The sequence below is a fragment of the Amblyraja radiata genome, chromosome 38 (assembly GCF_010909765.2).
Source record: "Amblyraja radiata isolate CabotCenter1 chromosome 38, sAmbRad1.1.pri, whole genome shotgun sequence".
NCBI classification, from domain to species: Eukaryota; Metazoa; Chordata; class Chondrichthyes; order Rajiformes; family Rajidae; genus Amblyraja; species Amblyraja radiata.
Window position 1 is genome coordinate 967,367 of NC_045993.1, and position 27,303 is coordinate 994,669.

General features: G+C 44.7%; 1 protein-coding gene across 1 annotated transcript in view; it reads left to right on the forward strand.

Moving 5' to 3' along the window:
• Positions 1 to 27,303, forward strand: part of pold1 (DNA polymerase delta 1, catalytic subunit) — a 114,052-nt gene that overhangs the window by 40,557 nt on the left and 46,192 nt on the right. Inside the window, exons 10-16 of the mRNA XM_033013117.1 lie at positions 3,282 to 3,422; positions 4,607 to 4,717; positions 5,669 to 5,860; positions 7,528 to 7,616; positions 11,117 to 11,233; positions 12,666 to 12,779; positions 14,441 to 14,588. Of these exons, the coding sequence (XP_032869008.1) occupies positions 3,282 to 3,422; positions 4,607 to 4,717; positions 5,669 to 5,860; positions 7,528 to 7,616; positions 11,117 to 11,233; positions 12,666 to 12,779; positions 14,441 to 14,588 (912 nt within the window). The remainder of the gene's footprint in view (positions 1 to 3,281; positions 3,423 to 4,606; positions 4,718 to 5,668; positions 5,861 to 7,527; positions 7,617 to 11,116; positions 11,234 to 12,665; positions 12,780 to 14,440; positions 14,589 to 27,303) is intronic.

The window sequence follows — 27,303 nt, forward strand, 5'->3', positions numbered from 1 at the left end:
GCTATAATGTTCCAATCCTGGCGATATCCCCATAAATCTCCACTGTAAACTCTCCATTACAGTCAGTGTTGAGATCGGAGAGTGAACAAGATTCGAGTGTCGTAAGTCATTTTAGAAACTTCCCTGCTTTTATATTCTGTGTGAGACCCTACTTTACTCTGGACCCGAAAACACCACCCATTCCTACTCTCCAGAGATGCTGCCCGTCCCGCTGAGTTACTCCAGCTTTTTGTGTCTATCTCCGGTGTAAACCAGCGTCTGCAGTTCCTTCCTACACATTAATATTCTGCCCCTCAGCTAAGTAAGGAAACCATCCTCTCTTAACTATCTTAATGACCTGTCGGGATTTGTGGACACGATGTTCAAGGTTGTCTGTTCTAACACATTTCCCACTATGCTCCCATTTGTTGCACATGCCCTGGTTGTAGCTCCTCATGTGCGTGAGCACGCTTCCCCTTTTGATTCATTCCAGCTTCATTCACCAGAGTGCATTGAAGGTTATTCTTCACTCTCAACCACATGGTAATATCATATGTAATCTTCTTTATTATCCCCGCCTTAAATCATTCAGATTTTCAACAAAAGGGACCCTGGACCCATTCTCGCCACATTATCCTTTCTGCTGAAGCAGTTGGCACGGCCACGGGGATAATTTGTGGACCAAGCTTCAGCCTAATCCCCCTGCAGAGTAGTAGATGTTCTGTGCATTAGAAAACAGCAGGGAGGTCTCCCAGCTTTCACTAATCTGGTTGTCTAAACAAATGATCATGATGCACTGATATCCTTCGGGGCACAGCGGGTTAGAAACATAGAAACATAGAAATTAGGTGCAGGAGTAGGCCATTCAGCCCTTCGAGCCTGCACCGCCATTCAATATGATCATGGCTGATCATCCAACTCAGTATCCCGTACCTGCCTTCTCTCCATACCCTCTGATCCCCTTAGCCACAAGGGCCACATCTAACTCCCTCTTAAATATAGCCAATGAACTGGCCTCGACTACCCTCTGTGGCAGAGAGTTCCAGAGATTCACCACTCTCTGTGTGAAAAAAGTTCTTCTCATCTCGGTTTTAAAGGATTTCCCCCTTATCCTTAAGCTGTGACCCCTTGTCCTGGACTTCCCCAACATCGGGAGCAATCTTCCTGCATCTAGCCTGTCCAACCCCTTAAGAATTTTATAAGTTTCTATAAGATCCGCTCTCAATCTCCTAAATTCTAGAGAGTATAAACCAAGTCTATCCAGTCTTTCTTCATAAGACAGTCCTGACATCCCAGGAATCAGTCTGGTGAACCTTCTCTGCACTCCCTCTAGGGCAATAATGTCCTTCCTCAGATTTGGAGACCAAAACTGTACGCAATACTCCAGGTGTGGTCTCACCAAGACCCTGTACAACTGCAGTAGAACCTCCCTGCTCCTATACTCAAATCCTTTTGCTATGAATCAAATCCTTTTGCTATGAAAGGGTTGTTGTCTCAGCGCCAGGGATCCATGTTCAATCCTGACCACGGGTGTTGTCTGTACGGAGTTTGCACATTCTCCCTGTGACCGCGTGGGTTTCAAGTTCAAGTTCAAGTTCAAGATTTATAGGTTAATTGGCTTCTGTAAATTATCCCCAGTGTGTAGGATAGAACTAACGGGTGATCGCTGGTCAGCGTGGACTCGGTGGACTGAAGGGCCTGTTTCCACGCTGTATCTCTAAACTAAACTAAAACCAAGTCCGAACCTTGTTGCACTCTGCTGGTAAGCCTTAAGGGCCTGTCCCACTTAGGCGAATTTTCAGAGCTCTGTCGACAAGTGTCAAGGCGGGCATTTAACATTACCAGTCGGTACTCGCTGAAAAACCGGGAGCTGGAACAGCGAGTGTCAAGAGTGGAACACATACGCACAAGGGTTATAGCGATGGGCACAGAGTGCTGGAGTAACTCAGCGGGTCAGGCAGCATCTGTGGAGAACATGGATAGGTGACGTTTCACAGAGTGCTGGAGTAACTCAGCGGGTCAGGCAGCATCTGTGGAGAACATGGATAGGTGACGTTTCACAGAGTGCTGGAGTAACTCAGCGGGTCAGGCAGCATCTGTGGAGAACATGGATAGGTGACGTTTTGAGTTAGGACCCTTTTTCAGTTTGACCATTCCATGTTATCCAGAGATGCTGCCTGACCTGCTGAGTTTCTCCAGGACTGCTTTTTTTGGTAAACCAGCATCTTCAGTTTTCTATGCCTCCATTATAAGGGTGGGGAAGGTATTGTTAAGAAAGATCGGCTTGTGGTATTTTACCAAATGGCTTGTTTCTGTGCTATAAATGAGGCATAAAGAAGACATTTGTCTATTTCTCGTTGATCCAGCCACCGAGAGGGAGGGCAACAATCTAAGATTGTCATTGCCCAGTGGCCATTTAAGAACAGCAAAATGGCTGGCTAGGAGAGGATGCAAGGAAGATTCACCTGTAGTACCAATGCAGAGAGTTTAGTTATGTGGGGCAAATGTGGTATTGTTCAGATGCCCAGCATCGTGAATGATAAACACAAAATGCTGGAGTAACTCAGCAGGACAGGCAGCATCTCTGGAGAGAAGGAATGGTGATAGCCATTTTTATGCCTTTTATGCCTTCTGACTCTACAAGTGCATTTCCTTTTGGTCTCTGATCAGCCCCACCTCTCTTACAAAGCCATCCCAGCATCTCTGGAGAGAAGGTATGTATGATAAACCGTTTCCATGGACAGAGGTATTGGTGACTAGCATAGCTGATGCGAGTGAATGGTCTCTATAGCGAGATTAAATGTGATTTAGACCGCATTGTATGGAGGAGGATCAATTCCAAACTCCCATGAATATCTGAAAGGGGGCAGAAGTATTGGGCTGTGGGGAAGGAGGGAATGTTTTCACTTCATCCAAGAACCAACACTCATCTAATGGCAGCCTCCTGTGAAATATTCATTGTATATAGGCTCAATCTGTCCAGCAGTTTCCTTTTATGCATTGATTGATGCCTCTTTGTGGTCTTGTGGGCGAGACTAGAAATTTAGTGGATGAGGCTTGTGATCGAATCTCAATACAACCATTTTTCTGAATTATTATTTTGTGCTAAACATTCTTCCTGTCTCTTGGCGTTTGTGAGACTGGGGAAACATAACCGGTGCCAAAATATGATTTTGTCGGTTGGGAGTTGGTGAACATGAAAAGAGCAGATTCACCAATGCTTCAGTCTGGTTTGTCCATTCACTGGCTCTGAATGACTTGACACTGGCATCAAGTAAGAATCCGAGTCTACTGTTTTTCAGGTGTCAACTTTCCCATTCCTGGGTCGTATTCCCACCTTAAAGTCAGTAATCCGGGAGACCGCATTCCAGTCGCGTCAGATGGGTCGCAGGGAGAACAAAGTCATCAACACAGAGGGAAGAGTGCAGTTTGATCTCCTGCAGGTGCGTGAAGCTGTTCAACCGACAGATTCCACAGTATTGACAATCGACCGTTTTTTAGTTGTAGTTTTTAGAAATACAACGCAGAAACAGGCCCTTCGGCCCACCGAGTCCACACCGACCAGCGATCCCCGCACAGTGATCCCCGCACACTAACACAAACCTCTACACACACTAGGGACAATTTACATTTGTGCCAAGTATACAAACCCAAGCCAATTAAGCCACAACCCTGTACGCCTTTGGAATGTGGGAGGAAACTGAAGATTTCGGGGGAAACCCAAGCGGGCCATGGGGAGAACGTACAAACTCCGTACAGACAGCACCCGTGGTCTGGATCCAACCCGAGTCCCTGGCGCTGCAAGTGCTGCAAGGCAGAAACTCTACCGCTGTGCCACTGTGCTGCCCTAATTGTGGTGACTTGCTTTTACCCCACCATGAGCAAGCCTCAAGAATAGTCCTATTAGTGTAACCGCGCTCTATGCTGGTAATTAATTCTAAACATCTAGATTCTGTCCTTGATTGTTCCAAGACATCATTTATCACGAGCACTGAAGCACCCCTCAGATTCAGGGGCAGTTTTTTCCCAGCTGTTACCAAAACGAGAGAGCAGCCCTAAACTACTATCTACCTCTTTGATGACCCTCGGACTATCCTTGATTGGACATTGCTGGTTCACCTTGCACTAAACGTTATTCCCTTAACATGTATCCATACACTGTAAATTGCTTGGTTGTAATCATGTATTGTCTTTCTGCTGACTGGATAGCACGCAACAAAAGCTTTTCACTGTACCTCGTCACACGTGACCAGAAGCTAAACAAACAAATTAACTAATATATATTGACACTCCCCTTTCTTTCCTTCATCTCTCGTGTAGGCCGTTTAAGAGGGTTTTTGATAGGCATATGGAGGTGCAGGGCAAAGAGGGTTTTGGATCACGTGCAGGCAGATGAGACCAGACCAGACTTGGTTTCATGTTCAGCATAAACATTGTGGGCCGAAGGGCCTGTTCCTGTGCGGTTCTGTTCTATGATCAATCCGTGAACATTTGGACTCCATACCTGCCCATTTTTTCTGTAATCAGGTGCCCGCTATTGCCATTACATCGTGGGGTTTGAAGTAGCTTGGTAAAGAAGTAAACTTTTCCTGTTTGCTGACTTATTTGTGGTAATGTATTCCTTTAGGTGCTGCTGCGAGACTACAAACTCAGGTCATACTCACTCAACGCTGTCAGCTTCCACTTCCTGCAGGAACAGAAGGAAGATGTCCAGCATTCGATTATTACAGACCTGCAGGTATTGAGCGGCAGGGTGTGTTCAGTGATGAGTGAGGATAGGAGGCTCTGCCACCTCAGTTGAACTAAACACGTTTTAGAATGTTTGTTGGGGGCAAGAAATCTCCCAGAATGGTTCCTCTAACTTGGTTTCAATGGAGTGGCTTTGCACCTATCGAGTCTGCTCCGCCATTTGAAGATGGCTGATCTATTTTTCCTTCTCAATCCCATTCTCCAGCCTTCTCCCCGGAACCTTTGACACCCGTACTGATCAAGTTATTACTTATTAATCAAGTTAGATCCAGTTGTCAATGTCAACAATCAGCAGTAATCCAATGATAGACACATCAAGCTGGAATAACTCAGCAGGTCAGACAGCATCTCTGGAAAAAAAGGAATAGGTGATGTTTAGAGTCGAGATCCTTCTTCAGACCCTTCTCTCCAGAGATGCTGCCTGTCCCGCTGAGTTACTCCAGCTTTTTGTGTCTATCTTTGGTTTATACCAGCATCTGCAGTTACTTCTGACACAGTGGTATTCCAATGTTGGTCAAAAAGGATTATACTCATGAGAGTAACTATCTTGTCTGTGGGATCCACTGTGGGACAAATTAGAAAGATGATTGGAGGATGATGAAGAGGTGGGAGATCTTTGAGATGGTTGCAGCAAGTCTATGTGGCGTTCTACTTCAGTCATGTGCTTAGTTGGACTCAATATTTTACCTTAAAAATCACCGTTGAACTGTGGAGAAGCTATTGCAATAAATAAATAAAGTTCTGCGTAAAACCTATACAAATGTACTGAGGACATTTTTAATATTCAATCTGGAACTAATTGAGTTATTTTTAGAATAGAATTTAAAATTAGTAGAAATTATTTCTATTGATATATTTACTGAGTTTAAGCAACAATTTTGAGAATTGTCAGAAATGTTCTACAAGCAACAGCTGTTTCTTTCTTCCCTTTGTTGTCCAGAATGGTAATGAACAGACTCGAAGGCGGCTGGCTGTTTACTGCCTGAAGGATGCCTACCTGCCCCTCCGGCTGATGGAGAAGTTGATGTGCGTCATTAACTACATGGAGATGGCCAGAGTTACAGGGGTACCTCTCTCCTACCTCCTCTCACGTGGCCAGCAAATCAAAGTCGTTTCTCAGTTGCTCCGACAGGTAAGAATCTATGGTAGTAACAAGGAACTGGAGATGCTGAAAAAGGCACAAGAAAACACAGAGTGCTGGAGTAACTCAGCGGGTCAGGCAGCATCTGTGGAGAACATGGATAGGTGACGTTTCACAGAGTGCTGGAGTAACTCAGCGGGTCAGGCAGCATCTGTGGAGAACATGGATAGGTGACGTTTCACAGAGTGCTGGAGTAACTCAGCGGGACAGGCAGCATCTGTGGAGAACGTGTTTAAGAAGGAACTGCAGATGCTGGAAACGTGGCTAGGCGACGTATCAGGTCGGGACTGAAGAAGGGTCGTGATCCACTGAGTTACTCCAGCACTTTGTGCCTTTTTTTAAGAATCCACCATGGCGCTCTTGAATTAAGCATCAGTTATCTGTGCTCATTCAAACAATATGGAACCCTCCAAACAATGAGAATCTCTCCAAACTTACCAGGTGCAGATAAGTTAGACATTCAGCATCTTTTCAAAGACTAGAGTATGTAGCTTTACGGTGAGAGTGGCAACGTTTAAAGGAGATGTGCGGGGCAAGTTTTTTTTTACAGAGAGCGTGATGGGTGCTTGGAAAGTGCTTGGTGGTGGAGGCAAATGGGGGGACTATGTATAAACACTGCTGTCATTTCTACATGGTGAAACCAAAATGTATAAAAATGGCCTTTATTAAAATCTGACAATGTGCACTTTAACCACTTGTGATTTTTTCTATTACAAATCTCAAATTTTGGAGTACAGAGGCAAATAAATAAATGATGGGCCTTCGTCCCAAACATTATGGAGGGCGCTGTATACTTATACCACTGGGCTGTAAGCTGCCCAAGCGAAATATGAGATGCTGTTCCTCCAATTTGCGTTTAGCCTCGGTCTGAGAATGGAGGAGTCCCAGGACAGAAAGGCGTGTGTGGGAATGGGTAGGAGAATTAAAGTGTTTAGCAAGCAGGGGATCAGGCAAAACGATCTCCCAGTTACCGTTTGGTCTCGTCGATCTCTAAACCTTTCCTATCCTGAGGAAATGTCTTTTAAATTCAGTTGTAGTACCTGCCTCAACTACCTCCTATGACAGCTCATTCCGTATGCCCACCACCCCCTGTATGGGGGAAAGTGCAAAGGTCGCGCGTTCTCCTGTAAGCCTTCCTCGTATTTATTTATTATCTTGATACAATGATACAATTTATTTGTTGTCATTTGAACCTCATTGAGGTTCAAATGAAATTTGGTTTCTGCAGTCATACAAACCAAGTAGAAGAACCAAGACACAACACAATTTACATAAACATATATCACAACGAATCTCCTCCTCGCTGTGATGGAAGGCAAAGACTTATCTTTCCCCTGCACTCCCCATTCTCCTCCGGATGTCAGAGTCAAAGCCCCCGGCGGGCGATGGTAAATAAGTCCCGCGGCCATTAAAACTGCGCCGGGCGATGCAAGGCCACACTCCAGGTCTAGATGTTGGAGCCCCCGGCGGGCGCTAGCAAGTCCCGCGGCCATTTAAAGCCGCGCCGGGCGATGTAAGTGCCACGCTCCAGGTCATCCTCAACCCCACAATCTTGCTATATCAGATAAAGTAGCTGTTTGAAAATAAGATTTGCAAAGTAGTTGTAGAGTGGTTACGGTACTGGAATAAGCCACTGCATGAGTTGTCTGTGTTGCTAGGCAATGAAGCATGACCTGGTGATGCCTGTGGTGAAGACAGAGAGCGGAGAGGACTACACTGGGGCCACTGTCATTGAACCCGTTAAAGGGTAAGTCTCCCCTACACAACACTGCTTTGCTGTAAACCGTACCTGGGTTGAGTTTACCATGAGCTTGTACTTATTTTTTTTCTTCTCCTCACGATTTCAATACTGTTCTTCAATCTTTCCCACTCAAAATCTTCAACCTCGCAAATCTACACTTGGCATCACCTCATTGATCTAATTATATTACTGTTGTCTCCATTAAAAATGCAGCAACTTTTTTTTAATGACTCTTTATGGTTCTGTCTGCACAGAATACTCACTTGCTCTTTAATCATTTGTCAATGTTGATAGAATGATTTTCCCCTAGGGCTAAGAACTCAGAGTAAAGATGTAACTAGGAAATGTGTTTCTGTGTAAATGCCACCCAATGATATTTTTATTGCTCCATACATTATGAATAAAGAGAACACAATGTTATGATAATTGTTGTGTAATTTGACACCTTCCCAGTCATTAATTAGTATTGACAGATTATCTGTGCCTCTATTCATAATTAAAGATTACCATATAAATGGTTTAAATTTTATTATTTGCAACACATTATTGGAGGAAGGTCTTTAATTCCTATCCAAAACGGTTACTGGAAATGACGATCAAAGTCATTTCTTTTTCCCGTCCAATTTAGCGAACGTACTCTCTGGTATCATTCCACAACTTCCAGCTTTGTTGGACTGAACTTTGAAGCTATGAGTCTGAGGAAGGGTCTCGACCCAAACATCACCTATTCCATTTCCCAGAGATGCTACCTGACCCGCTGATTTTCTCCACTTTTGCGTGTCAATCTTTGGTGTAAAGCAGCATCTGCAGTTCTTCCCACACATATGCCTGTCAAGAACCTTGCTTGACACACATAGCTTTTTCAAATGATGTTGATCCTTTGCAAGGGTCGGTCATCGGGGACTGCAATGTCTTCAATTGTCAGAATCAGCTACTCCAGAGAGCTGTGGCTGCTCAGCCATTCAGTATATTCAATGCTGAGGACAACAGAATAAGGTTGTCACGTGCTGTGGGCTGGAGCAACAAAGTAGAAGTAGGCGAGACACAAGAAACTGCAGATGCTGGAATAGTAACATAGACAATAGGTGCAGGAGTAGGCCATTCGGCCCTTCGAGACAGCACCGCCATTCAATATGAACATGGCTGATCATCCAAAATCAGTAACCCGTTCCTGCTTTCTCCCCATATCCCTTGATTCCATTAGCCCTAACGGCTGAATCTAATCTTGGAGGAACTCAGCAGGTCAGGCAGCATCTGTGGAGGGAATAGACAGACAAATGATCCAGACTTGGATCAAACTAGGAACCTTGCTGTTTGTATGTCTAAACTTTACTTAAATCTTGGCCACCTGAGCTATTGTAGAATGTTATTGAGGCAGCAAAGAAACCTCCAGGGAAGTCAGTGCTTTTCATTTTTATTCTCTGCATATCTGTCCTTCGCAAGATCACATCAAATGATACAAAACAATGTGTTTCCTGCCGTCCTTCACATTTTTAAATTTTGTTTTTGTTTTTTTTGTTTTTGTTTATTTTATTAGAAGTTAATACAATACAAAACAATACAGTGGCACCTAATTTTAGGTGCCAACTATGTCATACCGTAATCCATTCCATGTACAACCTCTAGTTTTATGTTATGAGTAAGCAAGCCAAGAAAAAGAAAACAATAGAAAGGGGTAAGAGTGGAAAAATAGATGGTAGAGAGTAGAAAAATGTGAAGTGTGGATATAAAAAATAAAAATAAAAAAATAAAATAAAAAAGAAAAGGTGGAAAGTAGAAATAGGAGAGAAGGCCCCTTAAAAGAGAATTTTTCAAATCTATATTCGGAGATGTAGATCTATCCACGTCATGAACTGAAATCAGCAATCCTTATGGTACCGCTGCATCACATGATTCCAAAAAGTCGATGAAAGGAGACTAACTCCTTAAGAATTGGTCATATTTATCTATTAGTCGGAGTCTCATTTCTTCAAGGCGTGCTATGTCCATCATATTCCTAATCCACATTTTAACAGTTGGTATGGTTGTATTTTTCCAAAATTTAAGTATCAATTTCTTTCCAATTATTAACCCATAATTAAAAAAAACATTTTGGTCTTTATTTAAATTGGTATCTTCTCCTATTATTCCAAATATAATCCATTCCATTTTGGGTTCTATTCTTGACTTGAAGAGCTTTGTAAATATATCAAATATATCACTCCAAAATGTATTCAACTTTGTACATCCTACAAATGAATGTGTTATATTAGCGTTTTGAAACAAACATTTATCGCATCTGGGAGAGACGTTTGGATAAAATTTATTCAACCTCGTTTTTGAATAATATAGTCTATGTTATAATTTGAATTGAATTAAATTATGTCTTGTATTAATAGAACAGTTATGTGTATTCATCAAATACTTTTCCCATCTATCCTTCGAGATCTTTATCATTAGCTCATGTTCCCAATCTTCCCTTAGTGCTTCTGTTGAGGGTGATTCTCTATATAATATATTATTATAAAAGTATGATATTAATTTTTGTGAATCAGGCTTAATATTCATTGCTTCTTCTAAAGGGTCTAAAAATATAGTTTGAAATCTATGTGTATATTTCTTCATAAAGTCACATACCTGTATATATTTAAAATATTGATTATCCTTCAATTTAAATTTTAATTTTAATTGTTGAAATGATAACAGTTTACCCAATTCATACATATCCCCTACTCTCCTAATCCCCAGTCTATCCCATTGTTGATATGTGTTGTCGATGAGAGAAGGTTTGAATGCGGGGTTGTTCAATAGTGGGGTTAGTACTGATCGATTATTTAATTTCAAGGACACTTTTATTTGTTTCCAAATTCTTATTATATTGTGAATAATTGGGTTCTTCTTATATATTATACTATTCAATTTTATCGGTGAGAGCAGGATCGTTCCTATATCGTGCGGATAGCACTCCTCTTTCTCCATTCTTATCCACTCCAACTGCTGAGTGGAACTATCCAACCAGTACATTATGTTCTTAATATGCACTGCCCAGTAGTAATACATAAAGTTAGGTAATGATAAACCCCCAACTTCTTTAGATTTGCACAAATGCTTTCGTTGAATTCTATGTGTTCTGTAATCCCATATAAAATTAGTGATAGTGGAATCTAGTTTTTTGAAAAAATATTTTGGAATATATATTGGGATCGCTTGAAACAAATATATTAATTGTGGTAAGAAAGTCATTTTTATAGCGTTAATTCTACCTATCAATGAGAGCGGAAGTGTTTTCCAAAATTTAATCATATCATTCAGTTTATTTAATAGTGGTATAAAATTGGCACTAAATAATGATTTGTGTCTTCTCGTAATTTGAATACCCAGATACTTGAATTTTTCTGTTGCAATTTTGAAGGGGAATTTTAGTAAGTGTCTCGAATCCTGTGGTTTTAAAGACATAATTTCGCTTTTATTCCAATTTATTCTATATCCTGACACATTTTTAATTTAATTGTGGTTTTCTTCTGCAGTTATTATGATGTTCCAATTGCCACCCTGGATTTCTCCTCCCTGTACCCATCCATAATGATGGCACATAACCTGTGTTACACCACTCTGCTGAGGCCAGGGGCTGTGGACAAGTACAGGTGCGTTGTGCAGCTGTTGCAAAGATGGCTCTGTGCATGTTATGTGGTGTGATCATCCTGTTGATTTGCAGAGGTGGCTGGGTCGGGTATAAACCTCCGTAGAATTGTCGACCCAGTTTGCCTGACCTCCCCCTCTTGCTGCGCTGCCCATCATTACTGAGAGTGTTGTCTCCAGAGCCCCCTTGAAACAACCATTCTTCTTTCTCGATCCCCCTGTGCAATTTTACTGATGTGGCTGATACCGTCTTCAGACTCTCAGTCTGAAGAAGAGTCTCGACCACAAAAACCTCACCCATTCCTTCTCTCCAGAGACGCTGCCTGTCCCGCTGAATTACTCCAGTGTTTTGCGCCTACCTTCCTATACATACGGCACGAGTGGCACGGCGGTAGAGTTCCTGCCTCACAGCGCCAGGGACCCGGGTTCGATCCTGACTACGGATGCTGTCTGTACGGAGTTTGTACGTTCCCCCAGTGACCTGCGTGGGTTTTCTCCGGGTGCTCCGGTTTCCTCCCACACTCCAAAGACGTACAGGTTTGTAGGTTAATCGGCTTGGTGTAAATGTAAATTGTCCCTGGTGTGTGTTAATATGTGGGGGTCGCTGGTCAGTGCAGACGTGGTGGGCTGAAGGGCCTGTTCTCTAAACTAAATTAATCTAAACTCCACATGAGTGCCTGTTCGATTATAAGGGCCTTGATGGACCTTGTCCGGTCGCTCACAGAGAGAAAGAAGCCATCGACTAGTGATTTACCTGGTAGTTGATCCATACTTTCTGTAATCCAGAGTTGCTGCAATCAGTTTATTGGGACCCTTCACTTTTCCTAAAAATGGCTGACTTGTGAAAGAGATCTGAAGGGACCTGATGTTACTGTGGCGACACAGTGGTAAAGCTGCTGTCTCGGGGAGTGCCGGGGAATTAGGGTCAATCCTGAGCTTGGGGTGCTGTCTGTGTTGAGTTGGCACATCCTCCCTATTACCGTGTGGGTTTCGTCCAGGTGCTCTGGTTTCCTCACGCATTCCACAGACCTGCGAGTTTGTAGGTTAATTGTCCTCTGTAAAGTTGCCCCCCCCTGGTGTGTGGGCGAGTGGATGAATAGTGGGATAATATAGATTTCACCTGAAGGGGAGATCAGTAGTCGGCGTGGACTCAGTGGGCCGATGGGCTTGTTTCCATGCTGTACCTTCAATTCAATAAAGAGATTTTTTAGTTGTAATTTTGAGTTGTACGGAACACTGGGCCGTTGGGGAAGTACAAAATAAATGTACTTGGCCAAATCTCCCGTTGCAAAAGGAGGCTTGGAATCCCGTTGTGGTAAGACTAGAATAGTGGAATAATAATTAAATGATACATTTGATGCTCACACTTTTTTAATGGAAGACTTCTGAAGAATGTGTTCTAATTTCCTTTCTTCTCTTCCCCTTTCCTATCCCAAGTATTTCTTCAGACAAATTCATTAAGACTCCAACAGGCGATCAGTTCGTCAAGGCATCAGTCAGAAAGGGTCTTCTTCCAGAGATTCTGGAAAATCTTCTGACGGCCAGGAAAAAGTGAGTACAGCTGACCTTGCACCGGTCTCCCCTCCCATCCCCTTCCACCTACATCCCTAAACATTTTGCACCTCTTCCATCCTCTAGCTTCACACTTTACAATCTCTAATCCATTTGTTTCACACCTTGTGTGTGTTGATCCCTGGTCTTTGTTAAACCATCTAGATAGATAGATAGATAGATATAATTTAATTGCCACACAACCAAGGTCGGTGGTATTTGTGTTGCCAGCAGCGGTACAATAATAAAGAACACAACCACAATAAAAAATTTACACAAACATCCACCACAGCATTCATCACTGTGGTGGAAGGCAGAGCTTGGCCAGTCCTCCTCCATTTTCCCCCGTGGTCGGGACCACCACCCTCCACAGCCGTTGCTGCGGGCGTCCAGATGGTAAGGGACAAAGTCAAAGTCAAGGTGAGTCCAGGATCGGCTCTTCCCAACCAGAGACCGCGGCTTCAGGCTGGTGAAGGCCGCAGGCCGGCGGTCAAAGTTTTAAAGTACCTGCCGTACCTGTTTGGAATGGTTGATGAAACAGGCCCTTTGGCCCAACATGCCCATGCCGTCCAAGAAGCCCCATCTACACTAGTGCCACTTGCCCACGTTTGGCCCATATCCCCCTAAACCTTTCCTATCCATGTACCTGTCCAAAGGCGTGGTAAATGTTGTTATAGTACCTACCTCAACTACCTGCTTTGGCAGATCACTGCATGGAAAAAGTTGCCTCTCAGGTTCCTATTAAATCTTTCCCCTCTCACCAGTGTCCCCTTGTTCTTGGTTCCCCTATTCTGGGTCAAAGACTACATTGTGGTTAGAACCATGCTTATAGGACCTGGCATGGAAAGTTAACCTGATAGGGGTGGCTGCCCATCTTGAGTCAGGACTGAATATCACTTAGGTTTTATTGGTGTTGGAAGGAGAAGGAAATGAAACGAGTTGTGATTCTTGGTAGTGCTGGGGTGGTTGTTCTGACAAAAATAAAAGCTCTTTTCACTAATTATAAGCCGCAAATGTTCTTGTCTGTGTTGGATACATCTTCCTGTAAAGTGCCTCATTGTGAAATAATGACTCTCCCCCACTTGGTTTCATCCATTGATTTATAGCTGGATCTTTGGTTGAAGTTACCCGTTTATGCTGAATATGTTGGAGATTTGTTGTGGGTGCACTTTAAGATAATTCTCCTAATGAAGTGACACTTTCAATTTTCCGATCTGGGATCTGTTCAAGCATGCCCGTAGCAATAAGAAGAGTGCGTAGTACGCTTTTTGTAACGTAGTTCGAGGGCGTCACGGTGTTGCAGCGGTAGAGTTGCTGCCTTACAGCACTTACAGTGCCGGAGACCCGGGTTCGATCCCGACTACGGGCGCTGTCTGTGTGGAGTTTGTACCTTCTCCCCGTGACCTGCTGGGTTTTCTCCCACATTCTTCGGTTTCCTCCCCATTCCAAAGATGTACAGGTTTGTAGGTTAGTTGGCTTGGTATAAATGTCAAATTGTCCCTAGTGTGTGTAGGGTGGTGTCATGTGTGGGGATCGCTGGTCGGTGCGGACTCGATGGGCCGAAGGGCCTGTTTCCGCGCCGTATCTCTAAACTAAACTAAAACAAACCTAAAACTAAAGCTGTGTGCTTCTGTCTATCTTTTCACCTCCTCCTTTCCCAGGGCAAAGACAGAACTAAAGAAAGAGACAGACCCATTCAAACAAAAGGTGCTGGATGGTCGACAACTAGCACTGAAAGTGAGTGCCAATTCAGTGTATGGTTTCACTGGAGCCCAGGTTGGCAAATTACCTTGCCTGGAAATATCACAGGTGAGTTTTGGCATTCTCTTTCTCCTCCCCAACCCTGTCTCCATGACTTTGCAAAATAAGCTTTATGGATGAATAGCTTGAACCTATAAACCACGCACAATGTTATTTATGTGTTTAGTTTATTGTCACGTGTACCGAGGTACAGTGAAAAGCTTGTGTTGCGCGCTAACCAGTCAGCAGAAAGTCAATACATGATTACAATCGACCCGTCCACAGTGTACAGATACATGATAAGGGGAATAATGTGAAGTGCAAGGTAAAGTCCGATTAAAGATAGTCCACAGATCTCCAATGAGCTAGCTCGGAACTCCTCTCTAGTTGTTGGTAGGATGATTTTGTTGCCTGATTCAGCCGGGCATATAAGCGGTTATATAGGTTGTGTGATTCAGAGAAGACTTGATCTTACTGTTTTAGTTGGAAAGTTGCAAGTTAATTCAGCTGCAAGAATTCGTCGGGCTTACTGAACAGTTATGGGCCTGTCCCACTATACGAGTTTACCCAAGAGCTCTCCTGAGTTAAAAAAACAAACAAACTCGTGGTAAGCACGTAGAATGTACGTTGCAGGTACGTCGGAGCTCGGGACGTCTCTTAGCGGCTCGTAACGCTAACGGCAGGTACTCGGGAAACACGGTAAGTTCGTGAAGACTCGTGAATATTTTTCAACATGTTGAAAAATGTCCACGAGAGCCCCGAGTACCCACCCACAAGCGGCCATTACCGTAATTCTCCGAGTTCGAATCAGGGGAAACTCGGGAGAACTCTTGAATTAGCTCGTACAATGGGACAGGCCTGTTAGTTCAATGTGAAACATTTTTGTAACTGAGGTTAACACTAGTGTAGAGCAGGGCCAGGAAGCCAGGAGTGGATTTCTCTGGCAAGTTATGTCATTGAATTGACTTAATTTTGGCAAGCCAGACGTCTGAGGGGGAAGACTGATGGGTAGATGTCAAAGTGAAGATGGTTCCAAAACTGCATTCTATAAAAGAGATTTTGTATCCATAACTCATCTTGCCAACAGTCTGGTTCCAGTGAAGAGCTGGCAGACACACGCCTCTAATTTATTGTCTGGGTTGCCACCTCATAGAAAGGATGGGAGAAAATTACAAATGAGACTTTTTTTATGGCACGAGTACAGAATAACAGGTACTCCCGCCCCAATGTCAATGCCCACCACGGTGTCCCCAACTAATCTCTGCCTACAAGTGATCCGTATTCTTCCCCATCCACGCCTCCTCCACCTCCTCCTCCTCCCCCATTCACAATGGTGAATGAAAAGAAGCTGATAATGCTTGATCACAATAGCCATGAAATGGAATGTATACATCTCACACACACACACACTCCAGAGTGGCTTGTGATTCAGCTAGCGTTCCATGTGACAAGTATTTCTTAATCACAGGACTAGCCTCGCAAAGCCTCATCTCGTTTGGCCATAGAATAAATAGCATTCACTGGAATTTTAGATCAATTTTAGTTTTAGAGATACAGTGTGGAAACAGGCCCTTCGTCCCACTGAGTCCGTGCCGACCGACAGTGACCCACCCATACACTAGGTCTATCCAAGACCAGGGGCAATATGCAGAAGCCAGTTGACGTACAAACCTGCACGTCCTTTTGGAGTGTGGGAGGAAACCAGAGCGCCCAGAGAAAACCCACACAGTGGCAGAGGGAATATGTAAATTCTAAACCGGTGTAGTCGGGATTGAACCTGGTTGTCTGGCTCTGTAATGCAGCAATTCTACCGTTGCGCTACCATGTCACCCAATTATGGAAACATTTTCTCTCGTCTATCTTTTGACATGAATGATGTGCAACGTCAGGGAGCAACAGTAGAAAGAGAAATAAGCCTGGGAATGTAATATACATAATTGTGAAAGAGAACTAAAATAATACAATGGTATTTTGCTTCCAGGAATGAGTAAAAACTAAAAGCACAAAAAGGGAAGCATTTACTTGTTGATATTTAGTCACGATGGGAACCATATTACCCCATTGAAATATCTACTTCTCACAAGAGAGAGATCATAGAATGCCAAGATTTTTTAAATGGCCATGACATATTAGTGTGTAGGAAGGAACTGCAGATGCTGGTTTACACCGAAGATAGACACAAAGTGCTGGAGTAACTAAACACAGGCAGCATCTCTGGCTAGTAGGAATGGGTGACGTTTTGGTTACCGAGTTTGAAGAAGGGTCTCGACCTGAAACGTCACCCATTCCTTCTATCCAACCCGCTGAGTTACTCCAGCATTTTGTGTCTATCAACGCCATAATATGCTCTCTGTGTAATGGAAAGGATTGTTGTGGTTGGTGCATGGGAAGAATATCTCCAAGATGGATACAAAGTGCTGAGTAACTCAGCGGGATAGTCTGAAGAAGGGTCTCGACCTGAAACACCACCCGTTCCTTCAAATGGGAACCAACCCTAACGTTTCAGTGGGACATCCATTTTTAAATGTAGCCATGTCTTATTGAGCTTGCGTTAGTAATTAGAACAGAGGAGGAGGAGGCTCAGAATTATATACAGAAACAAAATTAGTGGCACAATTCTATCCTCCAAGATTTAGCACCATTCTTGGCTCCTGAGGGTGGGCATATTTTACCCCCATGTCACAGCGCTCCAGGTATCGGCCTGGGTTCAGATTGCTATGTTGTGCAGGGTCCTGCAAATGGACAATAGGCAGTGTCATCAGAACATTGTAAATTGTGCAAGACATCTTTTTTTTAATGTATCTTTCTGCAAGATTCTGATAAATGACAATCTGGTTCTGAGCTGCAAAATATATTGATTTTCATCTTTGTGCAGATAACCATGACTTAAGCATAAATTATTTTGTTTACATTATATCCTTCATAATGCCTGGAAATCTGGTGATTTTTTAACATATAAGCAGGTAAATAATGTACAGGAAGGCACCATGCCGTATATATAAACTAACGACCCAAGGTGAGAGCAGTAGGTAGGAAACACCAGCATGTTTATAGGGTATCCTCTTCAATGTGAGGTTAGCATAATTTAGCAAAATAAACCACAGGCATGTGATAGGAGATTTTTGTCAATCTGTGGGCAAAGAACTGTTGAAACAGCGCAACGCTTCAAAGTTACAACACAGAAATGTAACTCTTGAACCATGAGTCATTGCCACGTTGATTGAAATGTAACACTTTACTGCCATTTGTTCAGTCAACAACTTAACCTGATTGTACATTCAATTCTTGTGACAATTCTTTAAATCATTTATTTTTTCCCACCATCCCAAATTCCTTCTGGATGCCTGATCATAGAGAAGTTTTGTTACAAATGTACAGGGTGTTGTTGAACCCGCACCAGGAATACTGTCTCCTCACCTAAAAAAAAAGATACGGTGGCATGGAAGCTTCACCAGGCTAACTCCCGGGATGAGAGGGCTGTCTTACCAAAAAAAAAATCAGATATTTTGACCTGTATTCCTTGGAGTTTAGAAGAATGAAGGTGACCTAATTCAAATGTATCCAAAGGAGGCTTGGTAGCATAGATCAATATAGCTTGATAGCATAGATGTTGGGGTGTTTTCATGAGTGGGAGAGTCTCGGACAGGAGAACATAATGACATGATAAAGGGCGGGACAGTTAAAACTGAGGTATGTGGAAATCTACAACAAGAGGTTGTTGAATCTCTGGAAGATTTCTTGGCTGGTGGAAGCAGGATCATTCGCAGTTTAGTTCAAAGAATAGTGAGAGAGGAATGGGGGAAAAGATAAGGTGAATGAAGTATTTTACCCAGGATAGGGGAATCAAGTATAGGGTTAAAGTTTTAATAGGAAGCTGAGAGGCAACATTTTCACTCACAGGGTGGTGGGTGTATGGAACAAGCTATCAGGTGAGCTATTGAGCCAGCTATTTAGCAGCATTTAAAAGATACGTACATGGATAGGAAAAGTTTAGAGGGCCCGAAAGTGGACCAATTGGACTAGCTTAGATGGGGTATCTTGGACGGCATGGACCAGTTGGGCCAAAGGACCTGTTTTCATGCTGCTAGACTTTGAATGGCTCAGCAGAGGAATTGAGACCAGCATAGATCAGCCTGCATCATATTGAATGATGGGGCAGGCTCGAAGGCATATTCCAGCTGCTATTTTCCTGTACTTTGTGATGGATAGTTTGCTGCCTGGCCTTGCTAAATGTTACTGTGGAACTGGCTATCAGATACTGTAAAGGAACAGCATTGGAGGACATCCCTACATGTCAGCGGATATGGGGAGAAGGCAGGAACGGGGTACTGATTGGGGATGATCAGCCATCATCACATTGAATGGCGGTGCTGGCTCGAAGGGTCGAATGGCCTACTCCTGCACCTATTGTCTATTGTCTATTTACAGGCATTCTGAGCAACTGAGTAATGATGCTCAGTTCTTGTCAACATTTGTCTCCCAGTTGATCGCAGTTCCATGAATGATTCCAACGTTCATTCCTGTAGATGAGTTTTGTGCATCTTTGACTCAATCATTGTAAGTGTTGAAGCTGCTTATTTTCAAGATTCACCAAAGGTATTAAAGTATAAATTTGAATGATCAAGGGGCTGGTTCTAGTGGAGACAGAGAGATTATTTGTGATCAACAGGACAGAGGAGTTAATCAGAATTGCTGAATGTAATTTTGCGGAAATGTTGTGTCTAAATTTTCGAGATAATGCTCGGTTGGTACAAAGTTCTACCTCAAATTTCAAAATGTTTTTGATAAGGTATCGTACAAACTACCATGGCAGATAACATCTGTGGTATTGGTGGAATTGCTACAGCAGCTGCACAACTGGCTGTATTCTTACAGACCCTGGTTATTCTGATTGTGAAATAAAAACAGAACATATTGTTGAGGCTGCCCAACATGTCCGGCTACATCTGTGGAGGGTGAAGCAGAGCTCAATGTAGTCAAGTCAAGTCAAGTCAAGAGAGTTTATTGTCATGTGTCGTCGATAGGACAATGAAATTCTTGCTTGCTGCAGCACGATATAGTAAGCATAAATACAGAACAGTTCAGTGTGTCTATATAGCATAGACCATATATATACACATAAATAAATAAACAGATGAAGTGCAATAGGCTGTTATAGTTCAGAGTTTGTTTGATGGTGAGTTTAATAGCCTGATGGCTGTGGGGAAGGAGCTGTTCCTGAACCTGGATGTACCAGATTTCAGGCTCCTGTACCTTCAACCTGATGGCAGCGGAGAGATGAGTGTGTGGCCAGGATGGTGTGGGTCCTTGATGATGCTGGCAGCCTTTTTGAGGCAGCGACTGCGATTGATCCCCTCGATGGTGGAGAGGTCAGAGCCGATGATGGACTGGGCAGTGGTCACAACTTTCTGCAACAACGACCCTTCATCAGAACTGGAACAGTGAGAGAACATGTGTTTAATGTTGCGGGGAAGGGGGTGGCCGACAAGAATGTCTTATCTACTGCAACAAAGTCTGAAGAAGGGCCCTGACCCAAAATGTCCTCTGTCCATTTCACTACACAATGTTTCACCAGTTGCTCATGATTCTAGCATCTACAGTCTCAGTACAGGTGTCAGAAGCAGTGGGGAGAAGGCAGGAGAATGGGGGGGGAGAGATAGATCAGCCATGATTGAATGGCAGAGTAGACTTGATGGGCCAAATGACGTCATTCTACTCCTATCCCTTATGAGGAGTCTCCAGTCTGAAGAAGGGTCCCATCCCAAAATGTCTCTGTCCTTTTCCCTGCACAGATGTTACCTGACCCGCTGAGTTCCTCCAATACTTTATTTATTTTTTGCTCAAGATTCTAGCATCTGCAGCTTGTTGTGTTCAGCCAGAGTATCCTAGCTGACGGAACTGAGAGATACTGAACTGAACAGTAGCTGGATACCTGAAGTAAACGGTGGCGCAGCGGTAGAGTTGCTGCCTTACAGCGAATGCAGCGCCGGAGACCCGGGTTCCATCCCGACTACGGGTGCTGTCTGTACGGAGTTTGCACGTTCTCCCCGTGACCACGTGGGATTTCTCCGAGATCTTCGGTTTCCTCCCACACTCCAAAGACGTGCAGGTTTGTAGGTTAATTGTTGGTAAATGTAAAAATTGTCCCTAGTTGGTGAAGGATAGTGTTAATGTGCGGGGATCGCTGGTCGGCATGGGCCCGGTGGGCCGAAGGGCCTGTTTCCGCGCTGTATATCTAAACTAAACTAATACTTAAAATATTCAGCAGAACAGAGGAGAAACATGGAGGGAGAACAACCTTTACATATGGGTGAATCATTGTGGCTCAACTTATATTGAGCCTCCTGCAGAGTCAGGGTGTTTTTTCAAGACATATTTCACAATCATGGTGCCACACATTCACACAACACTTTCATTTCTTATTTTTCGGCTTTTTTTTCTAGGAAAGAACACACAACGGTACAGCACGGGAAGAGGCCCAGTGCCTGTGCCAAGTTAAACTAACCTCTGTCTGCATGTGATCCATTTCCCTCCATGTCCACGCGCCTATCTAAACACCTCTTAAACACCTCCCTCCATCGCCATGTTTTAAAAAAAAACATTTGGACAGATACATAGATAGGATAAGTTTGGAGGGATACGGGCCAAATGCGGGCAGGTGGGACCAGTGTTGGTCGGCGTGGGCAAGTTGGGCTGAAGGGCCTGTTTCCATGCTGTACGACTATGACCACCCCTGGCAACACGTTCCATGGAGAACAAGCTTGCCCTGCACATCTCCTTTAAGCTGTTTCCTTTAGACTTTGACATTCCCACCCTGGGAAAGATATAAAAAATGTCTGACATTTAATTCTTACCTCTCTGGATCACTTTTAGATGTTGTCATGTCACTGATTGTCTTTTCGAGGTGATTGGAGCCTAATTTATTTTTATCTGCCTCCACATTTGCAGCAAGTCTTTCCAAAGAGATGACAAGATCCTTCCCAAAGATTACTCTGCCACCCCCACCCTCGTTCCCCCCTCCCTGTCTCACACTGATGTGTGCTAGGTTGTGATTTCCCACCCTGACTCAAATTAGTTGAAATATCAGACAAATCGGTCCAGACTTTCCTTTTTAGGACTCAGCTGTTCACAGCCTTAATCAGCTGAGCTGTCAAAAGAGCTAGGTTTGTTTTGAGCAATGCTGTCATTCACTTTGCAGAAGTTATTCCCTATTTTGGGGTAGTTTAGTCTTTGAGTATTATCTCAAATTTAAACAGAAAAAGCCTAATGAAAAGAACCTTCCTGTTGTGAGAAGGAACATTGTAAAAATAATTTCTTATTGTTCCTGAATGTGTAGAGTGGAAAATCACAGCTAATTGTTACAAAAAATGACAAACTTGACGATTGTGGGATTTAGAATTTTATTACCTAAGTCTTTGATTAGTGCGGGTGTCAGGGGTTATAGGGAGAAGGCAGGAGAATGGGGTTAGGAGGGAGAGATAGATCAGCCATGATTGAATGGCGGAGTAGACTTGATGGGCCAAATGGCCTAATTCTGCTCCTATCACTTATGAGCTTAAGTGTATAACACTAGTTAGCATCAAGGAAGCAGCTGATTGTAATTCTGTTTGAAAGTGCTATTACAGGTGCGCAACCTTTTATCCGAAAGCCTTGGGACCAGACACTTTTCGTAATTCAGAATTTGTCGGTCTTCGGAATGGAATTTTTTTAGCGTAGATTTTAATGGCTGGCTCAGTGGTAGAGTGCTCGGCTCATATCCGCAAGGTCGCGAGTTTGCGCCTTGATCTCGGCAGTTACTCGAAGAGTTTGAGTCTTCAATGTAGTTTTTTCTTGCAGAATAAATGTTTGTATGAAATGCAGTGTAGGAGAGGTGTACTGACTGTGTGGGCAGAACTTTGGAAGTGATTGCCCACCAGTCTAAAAAGCCGCTGTGTCTCCCTGTCCCTGGGATAGCAGGGGGCGATCAAACAGCACAATACCCCCCTCCCCCTCCAACTCCAGAGGAATCCGCTCCCCGATGGGCCGCTACGGCGACAAGTGGCAGTTTGCCCAGAGCCCGAGCTGCGCCCCCTCATCCGCCACCCCAAGAACAAGACGTACCTTGCACACCATCAGCTTCTGCCCCTACGTGTTCCTCTGGAGTTGGAGAGGGGCTGGGCTGGAGTTGCTGCTGGCTGTGGGTCTCTGGGATCTCCGTGCTTGCAGTGGGCCTGGGGGTTGGTGTCCCGTTGGTCCTGACGTCTCCGGCCACCCCCCTGGACTGGAGCTGAGACTGGGAACTGTACCGCCCTTGCCCCCTTCCTCTGCAACTGCAAACAACCCCACTCTCCTGCAAGGGCGGTACAGTTCCCGGAGGATGGCAGGTGGCCGGAGACGTCAGGACCAACAGGAACCCGCTCCCCGAGCCACTGGCCGGACGCCTCTTCCTTGGCTTTAGATCCAGCCCGCTGCTCAGGCGCTAGCGGGCTGGGCTCGGCACGGTGTCGGGATAGCGGAGCGCTGGGTAAGCGGTCCTACCGCCTTGTTGCTGCCCCCCCCCCCCCCCCAGATGGACGCTCCTCCGTGGAGTCGAGCGGGGGACAGGTTTGTTGTAGAGCCTTTCTTCTCTGCCGGACAGCAGAAAGCTCCCTGTTGAAGAAAAAGCCTCTACGACGCCCCGAGCTGCGCCCCGTCATCCGCAACCCAGGTTCCTCTGTAGTTGGAGCGGGGCTGGGCCGGGCTGCTGTTGGCTGTGGTTCTCTGGGATCTCCGTGCTTGCAGTGGGCCTGGGGGTCGGTGTCCCGATGAGGGGGCGCAGCTCGGGGAACGGCTTCTGGTGGTCCTGACGTCTCCGGCCAGTTTGTAGTTTTCCTCTGGAGTTGGAACGGGGCTGGGCTGCTGCTGGCTGTGGGTCTCTGGGATCTCCGTGCTTGCGGTGGGCCTGGTGGTCGATGTCCAATTGGTCCTGACGTCTCCGGTGACTGTCACTGACCTGCTGGCATTGCCGACGTGAAGACAGTGCAAAGCCCCCGCGACGGTGCAATGGGCTGGAGAGGGGAGGGAAGGGGTCACACACATGGCCGGGAAGCAGAGGGGTGTAGGTGGGGTGAAACTGACTCACGATACACTGTTTATCGTGACCGTGGGAACTTTTTAACTCAGTGGGCAGGCAGCAGCAGATTGTCAATTATTAACCCTCCCGCGCAATATACCCTCACCTTCTCTTTTATGAATGGGGATTTAGTTCCCCTTTCTTCGAGGACCGACCGGAGGTTCCGCTGTCACCTCTGTGGGCCGCCCTCGGTGAACGTTTTCAAGGACCTTTCTTCAAGGACCGAAAAAATGGCCGCTATTCGGAGGTTTTCGTTATTTGGATGTTCGGATAAAAGGTTGTGCACCTGTAGTTCCATTCTCTTGACTCTGCTTTCTGAACAAGCAATTGGGTCTTATGGGTGACTAGGAGTATCGGTGCCAATAAATTCTGCAGGTCCTCCCCAGAAGGACTTGAGTTAAACCTCTTCCCTTCCTGCCGTTGTACTTGAGCGGAGAGGGAAGGGCAGTGACACAAGGAACTGCAGGTGCTGGAATCTTGAGTAAAACATAAGTGCTGGAGTAACTCAGTGGGTCAGGCAGATTCTGTGAGGCAGCAACTCCACCAACGATGGAAACATTTTCTCTAGTCTGTCACTTGCCACTCCTTTATTAAGTCGTTATTTATTTCAATGTGTGGTCTGCTGACACTAACGTGGGAGCTTTGCGTTGTATGAACTGAACTATAATTGTCTGATGTTTTATCCTCAACAAACTTTATAGAGAAGCTTTATTCTCCCTGAAGTGAAAATTGCAAGGGTTTTCAAAAAGAGTTAAAAAAAAGCTGTTAACATGCATCTGCATGAAAGGAAGTTTGACAGCAAAGATGTCAAGTTGTCAGAGGGTGGGCCAGGGCCTTATGAAACCAGTGGTATGAAAGTGCTGACACTAATTATATGCCTCTCCCCATCCGCAGTGTCAACTGAAACACTGTATAACCAATATCTTTCCAACAAAGTATTATGGACCAAACAGTGTGCAGGAAGGAACTGCAGATGCTGGTTTAAACCAAAGATAGACACAGAATGCTGGAGTAACTCAGCAGGACAGGCAGCATCTCTGGAGAGAAGGAATGGGTGACATAGAAGATAGATATATAAGGTTGTGTGAAGGTGTGAAAACATTTCATTGTTGAAGAATAAGTATCATGATTTTTCTAACTTTTTGTGGTACCTTTGTGTACAGAGATTTGCCAGCACATCTGGGTTTATGTTGCCAGATGTGGTGGCAAATCTTTGTAGATGAAGGTACCGCCAAGAGTTAGAATAGGCTGTGATACTTAATCTTCACCAGTGCACTGAAATGTCACCTCCCATTAGGTGCTGAAGTGGAGTGTCTACTCACTTCAGGTGAGGCCACTTCTGTGCTTCATTCAGACTTCCCTTCAACTTCCAACCATTCACTGGGTGCAAAAAGCTGGAGTAACTCAGCGGGTCAGGCAGCATCTGTGGAGAGAAGGAATGGGTGACGTTTCACAGAGTGCTGGAGTAACTCAGCGGGACAGGCAGCATCTGTGGAGAGAAGGAATGGGTGACGTTTCACAGAGTGCTGGAGTAACTCAGCGGGACAGGCAGCATCTGTGGAGAGAAGGAATGGGTGACATTTCACAGAGTGCTGGAGTAACTCAGCAGGACAGGCAGCATCTCAAGCAAAATGGGGGACACAAGGAACTGCAGATGCTGGAATCTTGAGCAAAACTCAGTGCTGGAGGAATTTGGGGGTGTTCAGGTGGCATCAGTGGACAACATTGCCTGTCCATTCTCCACAGATGCTGCCTGATGTACTGAGTTCCTCCAGCACTGTGCTTTGCTCTATCTCGGGCAAGGTTGCTGCCAGCTCCACCAGAACAAACACTGCTGGTCTGCTTGTGTCTGTACACCTCTGGATGATGGTATGGTATGATGGAAAGTAATATTTCATCTACTGTAATTCAGTATTCCGGTTCCTATTTGATGAATATTGTTAAACACTGCCCCTGTGGGCTGCAGTGATGCTTTATTTACCCTTACAAAAAACCCCAAGTTTCCTTCAGCATATGTTTATCTTGTTGCTTGTCTGTGTGCCTCGAAGCTGCCAGGTGTGAGCAGCCCGGGATACTGCACTGGTCGCTTGGCGAATAGATCATCGATGATTTAACAAGAGCTTTGACCGCAAATCTTGCAGCTTGATCGTTGGGAAAGAGATAGTTGATGTAAGCCAAGTTACAAAAAATAAAATGATGCAATTTGTAAGCTGTGTTGTAAGCCCCTCACTGTTGGGGTGGGTGGGGGGGGGGAGGGCTGCGCTGTGGAGGGGTGCTGTGGCAATGGTTGGCTGGTGTCTGTCTGTGTGTTATTTAGTTTGAATGCAAACAGTCCTCAGGAAACGGACAGTTTCCAGCTTTCCTGTGGTAAAGCCTTGCTTCCTGCCTGATACACACCCTGCCACTGCCGTGCAGCACAGTTGGACTCAAGGCCATTGCAAAATGGATTGCAAAATTGGTTTGATTTTCAGTTGAAGGCACTTGTCCTTTCATTGTTCTCTCCTGTGTTCACCCGAGCTGACTTCTTGCAGAGTTTGTTTCCACATCCATCAGCTGCCCCCTTGCGCTGCGCCCACATGGACAATCCTTGCATCAATGTCCAAACTGTGTCTTACAATCCTCTTAGATCATGGCGACCATCACTGGCCATGAAAAGCTTTTAGTCACCTGGCGTTAGATATGCATCATCTCCAGGAAGTGGTCGTACAATGATTGGGAGCAGGAAACCTCGCTGATATTCCTCTCTTGTTTTTTCTCTCTCCCCTCCGTTCAAACTCTTTTGGTGAACTTTCAAGAACAAGTATCTACGGTGAGCACCATGTCAGGCGTGTTGTGCTAGGCATGCTCTCAGCAGAGGTGACCGAACAGCAACAAGCAAACTGCAAATTTAATTGTATTCCAATAGTTGCTTGAAGGGTTTTGGATTGCCGACCTCCCCATGTTGCACAATGCCATTGACTGTATCAATGCTAACTCAATGCCTTACGTTGTGCAGGCAAGCCAGGGCCACAGTGATTTACCTCCCTCGGTGTTAAGCAAGTCTGAAACTCTTCAGTAATGATCACATTAGTTAATGCACGATATCCAGCGAGCAGTCATAGCTTGATCAACATGTGACAATCTATTTTGCTCAATATTGTTCAGCTTCTGCATGGGAAATGAGTCAAGAGCTGTTTTCAGAATGTTTAAGAAGGAACTGCAGATGCTGGAAAATCGAAGGTACACAAAAATGCTGGAGAAACTCAGCGGGTGCAGCAGCATCTATGGAGCGAAGGAAATAGGCAACGTTTTGTCTGAAGAAGGGTTTCGGCCCGAAACGTTGCCTATTTCCTTCGCTCCATAGATGCTGCTGCACCCGCTGAGTTTCTCCTGCATTTTTGTGTACCTTCCTGCTGTTTTCAGAATGCCTGGTTCATCGCATTGTTTCAGTATAGGTGTCCTGGAAGGGAGTAGGAGCATAACAAAAGGTAATGCTGCCACCCAGGATGCTGGAGGTCAAACTCTCAGTGACAGAAGGCATCTTCCAGTGTACTGGAGAATAGAAGAAGGGGCAGTGTTTGAAGAAGGGTCTCGGACCGAAACGTCACCCATTCCTTCTCTCCAGAGAAGCTGCCTGTCCCGCTGAGTTGCTCCAACATCTTGTGTCTAGGATGGATCTCATAGCTTGCTTTCGATAGCACGATTGTAACCAAT